The 13106-nt window shown below is 43.0% G+C and overlaps 1 protein-coding gene across 3 annotated transcripts in view; it reads right to left on the bottom strand.

Annotated features, from left to right (window-relative positions):
- The window catches only part of phf21b (PHD finger protein 21B), a 104081-nt gene extending 96196 nt beyond the window's left edge, over positions 1-7885 (bottom strand). For 2 of the 3 annotated variants that reach the window (XM_042226404.1, XM_042226405.1), the window contains exon 1: positions 7091-7885. In XM_042226404.1, coding sequence (XP_042082338.1) covers positions 7091-7174 — 84 coding nt within the window. In that variant the 5' untranslated portion in view covers positions 7175-7885. The remainder of the gene's footprint in view (positions 1-7090) is intronic. The other variant, XM_005936370.3, reaches the window with a different exon arrangement.
- Positions 7886-13106: the final 5221 nt, after the last annotated feature.

Genomic DNA, 13106 nt, shown 5'->3' with positions numbered 1-13106 from the left:
CCTTGAGAGACAAAACTCAGCTGACATGAAAGCTGCACGTTTGTATCCACAAGTTTAATCTGAGCGTAGCACTAACACACTCCGGATTACTGAGACGCTCCTGCATGCACACACCTGCTCTTCACAAACCAGGTTACTACAGCGCATGATGACCGATTTCTGAGTAACCTGGTTTCGTATGAGCGAGTAAACACAGTGACTGCCGTCCCACAGAGCGACACACAAAGCAAACAGAGCAGCTGCTCACAGCTGGAGGAGAGAGCAGAGAGTGTGCAGCAGCAGCTCACACAAGCAGACGGTCAGGGTTGATTTTCTGCTGAAATCTACTTTAAAAAGCAGCAGAAATGACTTCAGCATGCATCACAAACATGAACCAGGATACACCAAAAAGCACAAAACAAAACAAAAAGCTGGCGACCTTTAGATTTCAGCTCTTCTCGTGGTTATGGAGCAGGAGGTGATCACTCCTGCTAAATAACACTGTCCTGTTTTAGAGTTATCAGAATCCTGGAGGCTCAGCAGCGATCACAGTGTACAAAGTTAAATAAATGATCATTTTTTATTCTGTGAAGTTTCAAGCGCCTCATCTGCCCGCCTGCTTCATTTAGAGTCGTCAAATCTCACTCGAAACCTTATGACACACGCCTGAGGCTGCATGACGTTTCCTGTTTCCACGCTGACCTCGACTCTGGAAGCATTTTAGTGAAAACAAACACAAACACATTACTGGTCGCATGACAATGATGTCAGCACAAACAGATACTGCTTACATCATTGTCACTGGAACTACAGACATGAACCTTCTCCTACTGGAGGTCTCTTCCTGCTAAAAAGTAGTTCTTCCTCCCTACAGTCACCAAGTGCTGCTCGATTATTGGAGGGTTTTTTCTAATACTGTGTCGTCTTTACAATATGAGGAGACCATGAGGAGACTGTAGTCGTGATTTGGTGCTACATAAGTAAAACCAGCTTCAAGTTGGTGATGAGTATTGCAGATGCTGAGAGTGAGTTGTACGAGCTCGGAGGCTACAGAAGTCTTATCCTTCCAGTGTAGGCCGAGATAACCTCAAGCCAGGACAACATGCTGACGTCATTATCTCAGCTATAAATGCAAACATCAGCTCAGCAGCATTTCTCTGAAGTAGAGCAGGGCGATATGGCCAAAAATATTTATCACGATATATATTTGAAAATTTGCGATAACGATATAACTGACGATATAATTGATGCGAGACAAAATACAACTCCACAACATTACTAGCGCAAAAAGACAACCTATCATTTATTTTCACTTAAACAAGAAGCTGGTTTTCATGTACATTAAAGCTTTATAAAAATGTAACAGTGCAAATGCAAATTCCTTGCTGAAAGTTTGACCAAAAGGCATTTCCAGTAGAAATGGGCTGACATATCCTGAGCATAACCATGTATAATATCCACTGAAGTTAAAAAGAGGTGCTTTGCAACATTAAACTGCAGTGTGCAGTACGCATTTTTCGGACCATAAGGTGCACGGGATTATAAGGCACATTAAATGAAACAAAGCAGTCAGATAAATCAAACTTTATTAAACTCATTCTTCTTGCTTCCTCCACTTCTGTACCATTGATTCATTAATGTTGAATTCTCTGGCAGCTGCTCTATTCCCATGTTGCAGTATATTAGTGACTAACCTCGTATTGTGGATGGATTATCTCAGTTGTTCTCCTGACTGAAGTTTGGTCCGTTTACAGCATCCTGCCATGCGATTGCATTTGTCTCTAACCATGAGGAACCTTCACGTTAATTTTTATAAGTGGAAAAGTGTTAGTGTTCGTCCTCCAGCTTCACTGTTTATGTTATGCTAACATAGCTGTGTCGCTAGCGATCACGTAGCACATCATTATATACCAGCTAGCCCAACTTCAGTAACCCTACAAACGTCACTGCTGTTTAGTTTCCTGTCTTCATTTATGTTGGAAGTGATAGCAGAGCTGTACGTTTGATTTTTTTCAGAAATCTCTCAGTCAGAACGTGCTATATCATGCTTAGGTAACTAGCGAAACTAGCGAGCTAACTTCCGCTAGCTTCCTGCTAACTTCTAACTCCGTTAAATGTAATAAATTTTGTTTTCATGGATGCCTGGAAGTTAAACTTCATAGTTACACCTGGTAAAGCAGCAATGCTGATCGTTTTATTAAAGATGAAAGAATTTAGACAGTTTTTAACTCTAAGTGATGCTGCAGTGTTGGTTTGACCTGAAGCATACGGAGTTTAGGACCCAGATTACTCCCAGATTTAAGAGCATCTTAGTCCGACGGCCGCTTGCATGTTCTGCAAAAAAATGTGCTTTGTCGTGTATCTGACGGACAAACACCAAACCAGTTCCACATCACTGAAGTTGCACCATTTTTACAAACCAATTCTGGTTCATCTGTTTCACTCAACAATCGGCCATGTGCGTATGAAAACAAAGGCACTGCGCATGTGCGTTTTACTCATGTTCTATCGCGATATTTCATTTTCCTATCGTTGCCTAACATTATACCGGTATTACCGTGAACGGTATAATATGGCCCAGCCCTACTCTGAAGCACGTTTACACTAAAGGCTGCAAACATGGATGGCCTTTGAATGTTAAAGATTCAGCCACTGCTGCGTTGGTTCATTGGAGCCAATACCTATCAGGACGACAGGTAAACTTAGTAAACTCTATATTGAACACTTAAAGGAGAGGTTCGCGTGGAAGATTTCCACTTTAAAAATAAAAGTTTATGCCACAGACTTAAACCATGTCTGGGAAATCAGTCCAGTGTTGTTTAGAAACAAACTGTGACTGTTTGGAAGCCTGATGAGGCTCAAGGGGAACAATTTTCAAAGGCCCAAAATGCAATTTTCTTATGGCTGAGGGTCAGGGATGCTTATTTTTGATGATGGCTGAGACCTCACAGAGTTCACCCAGTGGAAACAGCTGACAGCTTGTCAGGCTGTAAAGATGTTCATTTCCGCTGTAAGGTTTTAACCCTGGGCATCTATGGGACTGACTCACTGCTGCCTCTGCTGAACGTCAGAGGAACAGTTGATGCTTCAGTGATGTCCTCTAACCTCACTGATCAACATGAGGTCATTCCAGCGTCACCCATCACCTTTAAAAAGCACACCATCCAGCAGTAGCCAATCAGAGGGCTGCATTCACACAAACACATTTCGATGAAAGCAGCCTTCCTCGCCCCCCTCTTCATCACATACATATATCTGTGCAGCTGCAGCCATGTGAAACTTTTAAAAAAGCCTTAATGACGCTCGCACGCGGTTAAAGTGAGATGTAACCATGGTTACAGATGATGGCTTTGGTGTGGTCTTTGTTTCACTTCCAGCACAGAAATGGGACAAACATTAAAAACACACGTCTGATGGGCTCCGCCTGACGAGACCGCCATGACGCAACAGGGAGCAAGCAGAGCGGCAACGAATCAGTGAAGTCATTTTCTTTCCAGCACCAGCCAGGTGAAAGGTGGGCACGTCAGCCGAGGAGAGACGCTCACACTCACAGCACCACTTTCACCTTTTCTGCTTCAATTTATTTATGAAAAAAATAAATAAATCAAAAACTAAGCAGGTGATTCACTTCCTTGCAAGGTACATCGCCATGGCAACATTAAGCTGCAGACTTAACCTGCTCCAGATAAGAGATCAACAGGTATACACATTGCCTAGCGACCAATCAAATCAAAGATCCTGCAGTCAGTGCGCCTCCCTGACTTTACGGTTTTATTGTTTGGTTTTATTTTTTTGTTCTTTTCTCACTCGCCATCAACACACAGCGCACACTAATGTAAGGCCATCATCAGCCTATGTCAATGCACCACAACTAAACACTAGCGATACACTTAATGTTCAGTATTAAACTTTCAAGATGTGAATGTGAGAAGTAACCCACTCTGTGTGATAAACATGATGAGGATTGGGTACATGGAATCATACCTGTCGAGCATCATCTGGAGCTGGATCTTTAATGTGTGTGAAAGCAGCTGGACTGATTTAAAGAGGTTCTACAGACATCCAGCCCTGCTGTCACAGATCACGCCACGTCTATTGTCATCAGTCTGTGCTCACCTGAGCTCCACATCCACAGACACACAGATTTACCTTCAGACACCTGAGCGAGCTCCACCTGCTTCTACGCAAGGTGAGGAACACGCCTGAAACCAGCCCGACCTTTAAGAAAATTCAAAACAGCAGAGACCTGAGCGTTTACATCATCCCAATTTCGAAATGAACTTAAAGAAGAAACGTTTCATACAAATAAAATCACTGAGCGGGTCTAAAACTGTGGGCCTGGGCCCCACTGATGGGGCACGAAACCACTGGAGGTTCAACATGGATCCTTTTTTTATTACTGAGAATAAATGATAAAAAAGATTTAATGATGATTTAAAAAATGATTTCATATGAAACTATAATTACAGATGCATTTTCTTTTAATGCTCTCTACTCTTAACTTCCAGTTGACTATAGAGGTGCTTTTGTACTAACTTGCATGATCATAACCACAGTTACTTTGGCCAAGACTGAGATCAGATTTTGGAAAACTGAGACTTCTCCTAACTTTAAAAGAAAAAGAAGAAACTAATCAGATTTCCTTGAACTTTAATTCGAAATCAGCTGAATAAACTAAATGAATAGATGAATGTGAAGCGAGGTAAAGCTGCCTTTATAGGGGACCAGACGACAGGATGTGCTAAAGCAGCGGTCCCCAACCCCCGGGCCTCGGACCGGTACCGGTCCATGAGTCGTTTGGTACCGGGCCGCAAGAGTTGAAGCTCAGATGTGAAATGTATAGTTTTCAGGGGTTTTATCGGTTTTCAGCGTTATTTTGTTACCGTTTTTATCGTTAACTCTGTTTTCCTGGGTCTTTTCACGTGTGTTATGAATAAATTTTCTTTTTTTCGGTACCGGTACTAGTTTTATTTGTTGTATTTATCTGCGACACCTTAAATGCCGGTCCGTGAAAATATTGTCGGGCATAAACTGGTCCGTGGCGCAAAAAAGGTTGGAGACCGCTGTGCTAAAGGCCTCTGAGGGATTGTGTAAACGATATCTGCCTGAAATACCAGAAACAACACTTCCAAACACAAAAACAGCTCTCGGCTCCATCACACCTCATCCTTCTTCAAACATCAGCTGCACCTGCTCAGTCTGTGATCCAGGCCCTTCCAGTCCCCCCTTCAAGCCTTTTAAAGAACTTTTTCAGGACCTGAAGCTGTTTAATCAACATCATATGCACAATTTACTACCACATCATGTTACAGCCCTAAACTTTAATCGTGAGTGTTAAACATTAAGTATAGCAAATAAATCACAACTTGAAGATGATCCTGGCATCACATGTAGGTGAAAGTAGAGCATTCAGGTGCCTCACAGACACCTCCACCGTCCTACATGCTGATACCAGCCTTCAAAACTTACCCAGAATGCACTTTGTGAAGGAAACAGATCAAACACTAGTGTTGGTTTCTGCTCCTCCATGTCACAGATCAAACTGCAGTTTATTCAGACTGTGATGGATCCTCACTGAAGGTCACAGTTCTTCAGATGGAAACTCTCACAGTGGGATAAAACTGATCTTAAAAATGTGTTGTTGTTTTTTTTTTGGTGTAGATATGAAGTTATGAGGGCTCAAAAATGCTGTAATAATAAATAAAGAGCTCTGAATGTTTGCACTTTGAAGGTAAACTGTGACATGCCTTCATCAAACACATTAAAGCTGGTTCTGGGGCGCCGTGGAGAAAGTTCTCTCAAATTTTTGCTTCAAATATTTGTGGATATTGAAGCCTTTCCTCAGACGCTCCTCACAAACATCCACCTTTAGGCCTCAAACCACGACCCTGAAATGACCTCCAGGGCTTTTCCTTTTACCTCTCTAACCCCCACCCTCCTGCTCGGCTGTGAGTTCATGTTATTTCTGTAAATGTAGATAAATGTGTTTAAACGTGTGCATGGAGGATTGAAGGCCGCTGTGTTTTAAGGAGGAAACATAAAGGTCACTAAAAAGAGAGAAAGAGGAGCGTGGTAATTAAAAACATCGGTGTGCCGTGCTGACTGAGCTTTCTGTCGCTGCCTCCCCTCCCCCTGCTCCTCCACACCAAAAACAGCATCAAAGCAATCAAAATGGTAATGTTAGGCATGAATGGGGCCCATCCCCCCTTTACTCCACCACCTCCTCCTCCTGCCTGAAACTCTGCAGACTTTTTTTCCTCTTCAGCTAGAGGAGGGGGAGGAAGAGGAAAAGGAGGAGTAGGAGGGGGGCAGGAGGTAGTAACCCCCCCCCCCCTTTTTTTCCTCTCAAAATGGAAGCTTCCACTACCAAACTAAAGAAGAAGAAGATGGATTAGTTAAAGTTTACCAGCAGCCAATCAGGAGCTGAGGAAGCTGCACTGTGTAGGAAATAAAGTGAGACACAAACAGAAGAGAAAGAGTGCACGGATGGAGAGCAGCTCCTTCTTCTTCCTCTGATAAATGAGGGGGAAGTTGGGTGCGCTGCTGCCGGGCTGGGACCGGCCGGCGGGGCGGTGCAGCGCCGCGGAGGAGCTCCGAGGAGCTGTCCGCGGTGCTGAACACCATCCAGCCCGGCTCCACGCTCCGCAGCATCCGCCTCAAAGTTAACCAAACATCCGCCACCTCCACATAAAGACCGAGTATTAAAGAAAAGTGAAAGCGAATCAAAGGCACCCTCTGAGGTCATGTGACCAAGAGGGACTAACAGCAGCAGAGTAAACCGTGTCAAATACGCTGAAATTAAACTACTCCATGATGGTTCTGAGAGCTGTGTGAGGTACTCAAAGTCCGGCACAGCTCCTCCATCTGTCCGCCGAGCCGCTCCGCTCTCATCCCCGCTCTCCAGAAACATGTCGACCAACTCAAAATGGACGCTAAAATTCCCCCAACATTACACAACTTTGAGAGGCCGAGCAGGAGCCACTTCCAGCCCGCAGAGCGGGGCAGAGAAGCGGCCCCGGTATGCCCCTCAGAGACCCCCACCCAGCGGGGAAACTTCACGCAGAGCGGGTTTAAGCCGATAAAGTTTCTCACACAGTCCGGCCATAATTACCTGCGGCTGCCGCTTCATCTGCGCCACTACATGCAGGAAAAAGTGCCTCAAGTTAACAAAGCCGCACTCTTTGCACCTCTTCATAAATATTCAGGTCGCGTCCTGATCGCCACACAGCACCAGCAGCAGCACCGCATTATCACCGCTCCACATTCTTGTTGCTCGCAGAAAAACAGCCACGGCAATCAGACAAAGTGCTGCCCAAAGTGCCCTCGGTCAGCGGGACCGGGAAACGGCCGCCGGCGGACATTTTAAGCAGCGAGATGTCGCAGAGTTGCTCCCCGGGAGTGAGCAGCTCTGAGCCCGCTGCTCGGAACGCCACTGAAGGCGAGAACAACACGATGTTTCGTTTACCTGATGACATTGGATCTCTACTTTCAGCGCCTCTTGCAGGCCTTGTAGTTCCATGTTCCGACCAGGAAAGCACTTTTCTCCCACTTTCGACGCGGCCGAGACCAAGTTTGAGTGATTTTAAAGATTTTTTTAAGCGACAATAACAATTGAAAGAAGAACTACTCGGGCTGCAAAGCAAGTTCTCGCTTCTTTTTACAGCCCAGGACTCATCACCCACTTTCCGCCCGTCTTCAAAAGTGCTCCAAACCCGGCGGGAAGAGCTCGGGCCTCGCACGGCTCCTCTCCAGAAGACCACCGAGCGTCGACGGGTCTGACCGGGCAGCCGGGTCGCTTTTCTTTCGCTAATTTTAAGTTGAAAAACGGGGACTATATTTTGTCCGAGTCCGCGGCTTGATTTCACTTTGCCTGGGGAAAAGTTGCGCTTCGGCTGTCAATGGTAATTCTGAAGTTCCCGGATGGAGCAGCGAGAGCAGACCCCCTCCTCCCTGCTTCACTGCGCATGCGCAGTGAGCGGGGGGCAGTTACAGTCAGGTTTTATGATTAAAAGTCGTGTTTTTACCCCTTTGGTCGCAATAAAACGGCACCTAGTCACACTCTGATGGTTCAGAGAGGTCTAGTTAAAAGAAAAGATAAATAAAAGCTGGTCAGTGTGTGAATTACACTGAGCTTTTCACATTCAAACCTAAAGTGCTGGATTGTAAATAAAATTGCTTCATTACAGTCATTACAAAATCTCTAGTTATTCTACAGACTTCAATTATAAATATAACATATATATAACACATGTATAGAAAATCCACATAGATTTAGGATATAAGTTATAAAAAGTTTCTTCAGCTGCAACACTAACAAACTAAAGGCTTACCTAACATCCGAAAATGGTCTTTTATCCACAGGATGCCCACATATAATAATCACTTTAAGCTTAGATACTGTATTTTTATACCATTAAATGAGATTAAAAATAACACACAAAAACTGTGAGCAGCTTTACAGAAAATAAACATAATAAAGTCATAACAGGGCTTTAATATGACAGCTGCACCCAGTTCACACAAGCCAACCTGCATCACATGACCCTCACCTGTTTGAAAACTCACAGCAACTTTAGATTTCTCTACTAATAATATCCTAACCCTCATTAATACTTAATGTGCATGATAAATAATATGTAGGCTGTGTCAGCTGCTTCTTTGAGTCATATTGTTTTGATGTTAGGTGCCACATGCACAGTTATTTTGTTAATTAAGCTGCATCAGGATACACAATATGAGTAAAAGTCAGAAATGAAAACCTGTTGATTTAATAAAAAATAAACTACACCAAACTCACATTGTGTATGTTTTTGTGATGTAAAGGTTTTGTCATTTTCACAGTTAGGCACATCTGCACTGATATTTTTAACACAACAAACAAACACACCAAAATATGTTCACTTAAAGTGGTTGAGTGGAAGGAAAAGAAAGGATGGGTATTTAAAGGCATTAAACAGTAAGTAGTGATGTAAATAGGTTGGATTTGAAGCATTGATAAAAGACTGATTTTTGTTACATGTGACCTCAATTATACAAATTAAAACTATTTTTTAAAAAATAAAGATGACTTTAAGTGTGGATATTTATCAAAAATAAACCCAGTATGGCTTTTTTTCGTGAACACATGTTATTCCTGTCATACATGTGAAATAATGCTTGTTTAAACTCCTGCCCAGCGTTGCAGTGGAGCTGACTCGGGCAGAACAGTCTTTGTGTTGTTTACTCCTTTAACATGGATGCTCTGCAGGTTTAAACATGGCAGCAGCAGCATTCACTCCACTCTCAACTTCCTGAGACAGAGACGCGAGGGGGGGGGGGTAGCAGAAATGCCCCTCAGCAGGACGAACATCCACCCACACCTGCCCCTGTACACTTTCTACCTCGTCACATGAGCACAAAGAGCTCTGCTGGGTTAGTTTCTCCTCACAAATCTGCCCCTTCTCCCCCATTTCTGTCAGTCTGACTCTGGCCCCGCCCCATCTTCCTCCTCCCGCCCTCTGGCCGCAAGCCAAGCTGCGATTGGTCCAGACTGCTTGCAAATAAAAACGGGAGCATGGTTGATGGAGGAAAGCCAATCAGGAGTTGCAAAGGAAAAGCGACAAGTAGGAGAACCAATGAGCGTGAAGGAGGTAGCGGAGGTGGCGGGGCCGCCCCGGCAGTAAGCGTGATGGGAGATGAAAGAGCGGGGATGGCAGCCGTTAACGTCTGAATCCACCGAGAACTCCGGACCCTGAGCTGCACGCGGACTTCAGCTTGTCTCAGACCGACGCTGTGACGCGTCTCTGAGGCGCAGCACCACGGAGGAGCCGACCCTAGCACCACGGACAGAGGCAGCCGCGTGGGAGGGACTACTTCTTCATGTGCTCTAAGTGTGAGGAGGTTCCGCTCAGTCCGCTCACTGGTCCTCACACAGGCCGCAGAGAAGCCGCAGCACGGAACTGTAACACGGACCTGCCGGTCTCCACAAGAGGCGCTCTGAGGGGTCAACAGTCAACTGGGTTTATGACCAAAGGTGGCAGAAACAACAGACACATATTCAGATTTTCTACCGAACTAAAATAATTTTCTGTAATTATAAGCACCGTCTCCAGTTTGATTTGTTTTCCCCCATTATTTTCAACTTTTTCATAGCAGAGACCACAGGTCAAAGTCTAAGTCCTACACATGACAGTTGTTTACAATTAGTTTGTATTACTTATTAATACATTATTCATTCAAAATGCACTCTAAATTAAACTGCTGTGTGAGCTTTAAATGAAGTTCATATTTGGGGATAAAACAGTTGTCTTTGAAAAGTTTGTCCGGTTTATCTGGACAAAAGGCCATAAGAAAGTGACTCTGATTTTTTTATAGCTTTGATGAGGGTATGGCAGCATTTCCATCCAGAGCTGGATTAGTTTTAGAGCACTTAAGGTGGGCACGTCAGATCACTGAAGTCAGTCCATCACAAAGATTCCGTGTGTGAAAGTGATGTCACGCTCCCTGCAGCACTCGGAGTCCTGTCACTTACTGATGGAGAGGCCTGCTCATCAGTATGTGCAGGTGTTGCAGCTGACCTCATTTTATTTTATTTCATTTTATTTCTTTTTGGTGGGAGAGTGTGCATACTTGTCACAAAATCATACTTCCTACTGAAGAACAAAATCATCCTGACTCGTGATGATGTGATGATTCATTTCCATGAACACAAAGACGTAAATGAGTTGTTCACAGTGACACATGCTGATGTTTACAGAGGGGAAAGGAGAAACAAAGAAAGAAAGAAAATAAATCTTCCTCCAGTGTTTAACAAACTGAACCAGAGCAAAACACAGCAGTCATCACTGAAATACACCAGCAAGAACTAAAACAGGACAGGAGATGTTTCCCATTGTAACCACAGAGTCTAGAGGTATTTTGACAATAATTAAAAAGCAGGTGTATATAGTGTCTGATGGTCCATGAAGTAAACAGAGTAGAAGCACCACACCCTTGTGCCGAGCTCAGCGGTGGGGGGGGGGGAGAGTCTGGTCCTCTAACCGGAACCTGTTCTTCGGCTATCGTCGCTATCGCCGTTAGCATGCACTTGAAGTGTGTAACTGTAAAGGTTAAACTTTCTGTTAGATTTTATTAGCTGCCTCTAAAAATAAACAAGTTAAAATAAATAAATAATAATCACTTTTAGACCCACAAATTTAATACTACAAAAGATTGAAAGATTAGTGGCATATGTGTGTGTGTCATTTTTTACATTTGAATATTTTCAATTATAACGTTATTTTTTTTCCACATTGACTGGCATTTACAACAAATACAAATAAAATATATGTTAATTTTTGGAAGAAGGTAAGTATAAATTCTGATCTATAAAATGGTGCATTTTTTACCGCTTAAATGTTTTTATTTATAATATTAAGTATTGGCAAATAAAACTTAAATAATAGTTTTGCTATGAGTTTTCAAACAAAGTAAAGCCAACAAAAATATCTGTCCTGAGACCAGGTGGAGCTCAAACAAGTTTTAATCGGATTTACTGAAAGCTCTCCACCTGTAACAGTCAAAGGCAGCATGCAAAATATATGCAGAGCATCACACACTTCTCCAAAAATACTCTGTTTTTGTTGGTTATAATGATGATGATATTCTTACAAAATAAATAGTGTTTAGAAAAAATAATATAATTCGCAAGGTGCCTCCCTCAGACACATTTACTAAGCCCACCTGCTACCTCAGGTATCAGTGGGCTGGTTCAGTGTCAGCAGTGTGGGTGTGGGGAGTTGTGAGTGGGTGTGACCCAGAGGTGTCATCTGTGTGGCCTGGCAGCAGGTCAGCAGGTGAGTTCACATATGTGCAAAGAGTGAATGTTGGCTAATTAACACAAACACATTATTTTCTGTTAGAAATGAAGTAAGCTAGCTAATGCTAGGATACCAGTAAATACTCTTTTCTCTTTTTTGAAACCTGATCTCACCTTTTAATAGAGCCATCCTACCGTTTTACCACTAGGCATCACCTAAGAGCGCACCTGGACCAAACCAAATGAGGAGGGAGGAGGCGGGGTAAGGGGCTGAGTTGTTTTTTATTTTTTGCTGCCAAAAACAAAAGAAAACTAATGCTGGGAAACACACGTGTTTATAAAACAAGCAAACATTATTTTATGGCGATAGGTTAAAAATTTTCATTTAAAAAAGGCTAGTTTATGTTTTGTAGGGCCCCTGTCAGTCATGGGCCCTTACAGTCATCATCACTTTCTGACGTTATTAAGAGGCAAAAAGAGTTTGGGCAGTATTTTTTTCTCCTGGATGAGGTAGATTAGACTTGGTGTGGGTTCACGTGTTTCTGTCTGCAAGCCTTTAAAGGAGAATGTGGTGGCAGTTAAGAAAAGGAAGCAGTCTGAAGTTTCCTCTGTGCTTTAACGCAAAGTTTTTGTGCTGCTAAAAGCAAGACGTCATAATGATGTAGATGTTGGATTTGTTGTGGGCCTGTTCCAGTTTACCTGACAGTTCAGGATATTTTTTTAAAGCATAAGTAGATTTGAAATGTAAAAGCTAGCAGCTGCTTGTATAGCTCGCTAATGCCCTGTCAGTTTCCCATCAAAGTCCACAGGTTTATCCACAATAACCAGAAAATGCTGCTGAACTTTCAGGGTGACAAGCTCTAGACTGTTTTTTTTTTTAACAGAACACAAACTCAGCAGAAACTTTAGATTCCAGTTGTTCCACGTCAAACCGAGTTCAGCTTCCTTCCACAGACAATAGCCAAGACATTATAGTAGATGTTAATAGATGACACTTTTTTAGGTATTAAATTGTGCAAATATTTAGACTTCACTGGGCAAGTACAGAACACCTTGCTTGCCCTGACAAAATGATATTGCTTTTTTGTGACTTTTACCTACATCAACTTCAGCCAGCAAAACCAGCTGCTTCTTCTACACACATGAAAGTTTCTGCTGGGCTTTAACTACACTCCTGACATCTGTTGGAGTTTTTGCCAGTCTAACTGTCCAATCAGCATGAGCATGAGTATCTATGGGGAAAATTAGCTTCACTGTGAGAGAAACTAAACCTTGAATGTCGTACTACAGTTTACGTCAGACACATTATCAATGCTAGATTTTTAAACATTGAAAGTGAAATTAAATAAAT

The sequence above is a fragment of the Haplochromis burtoni genome, unplaced genomic scaffold, assembly GCF_018398535.1.
Source record: "Haplochromis burtoni strain Fernald_Lab_line unplaced genomic scaffold, NCSU_Asbu1 Contig_210, whole genome shotgun sequence".
Lineage (NCBI taxonomy): Eukaryota > Metazoa > Chordata > Actinopteri > Cichliformes > Cichlidae > Haplochromis > Haplochromis burtoni.
Note: the sequence above shows the minus strand (reverse complement) of the source record. Positions and strands in the feature narration are given on the sequence as shown.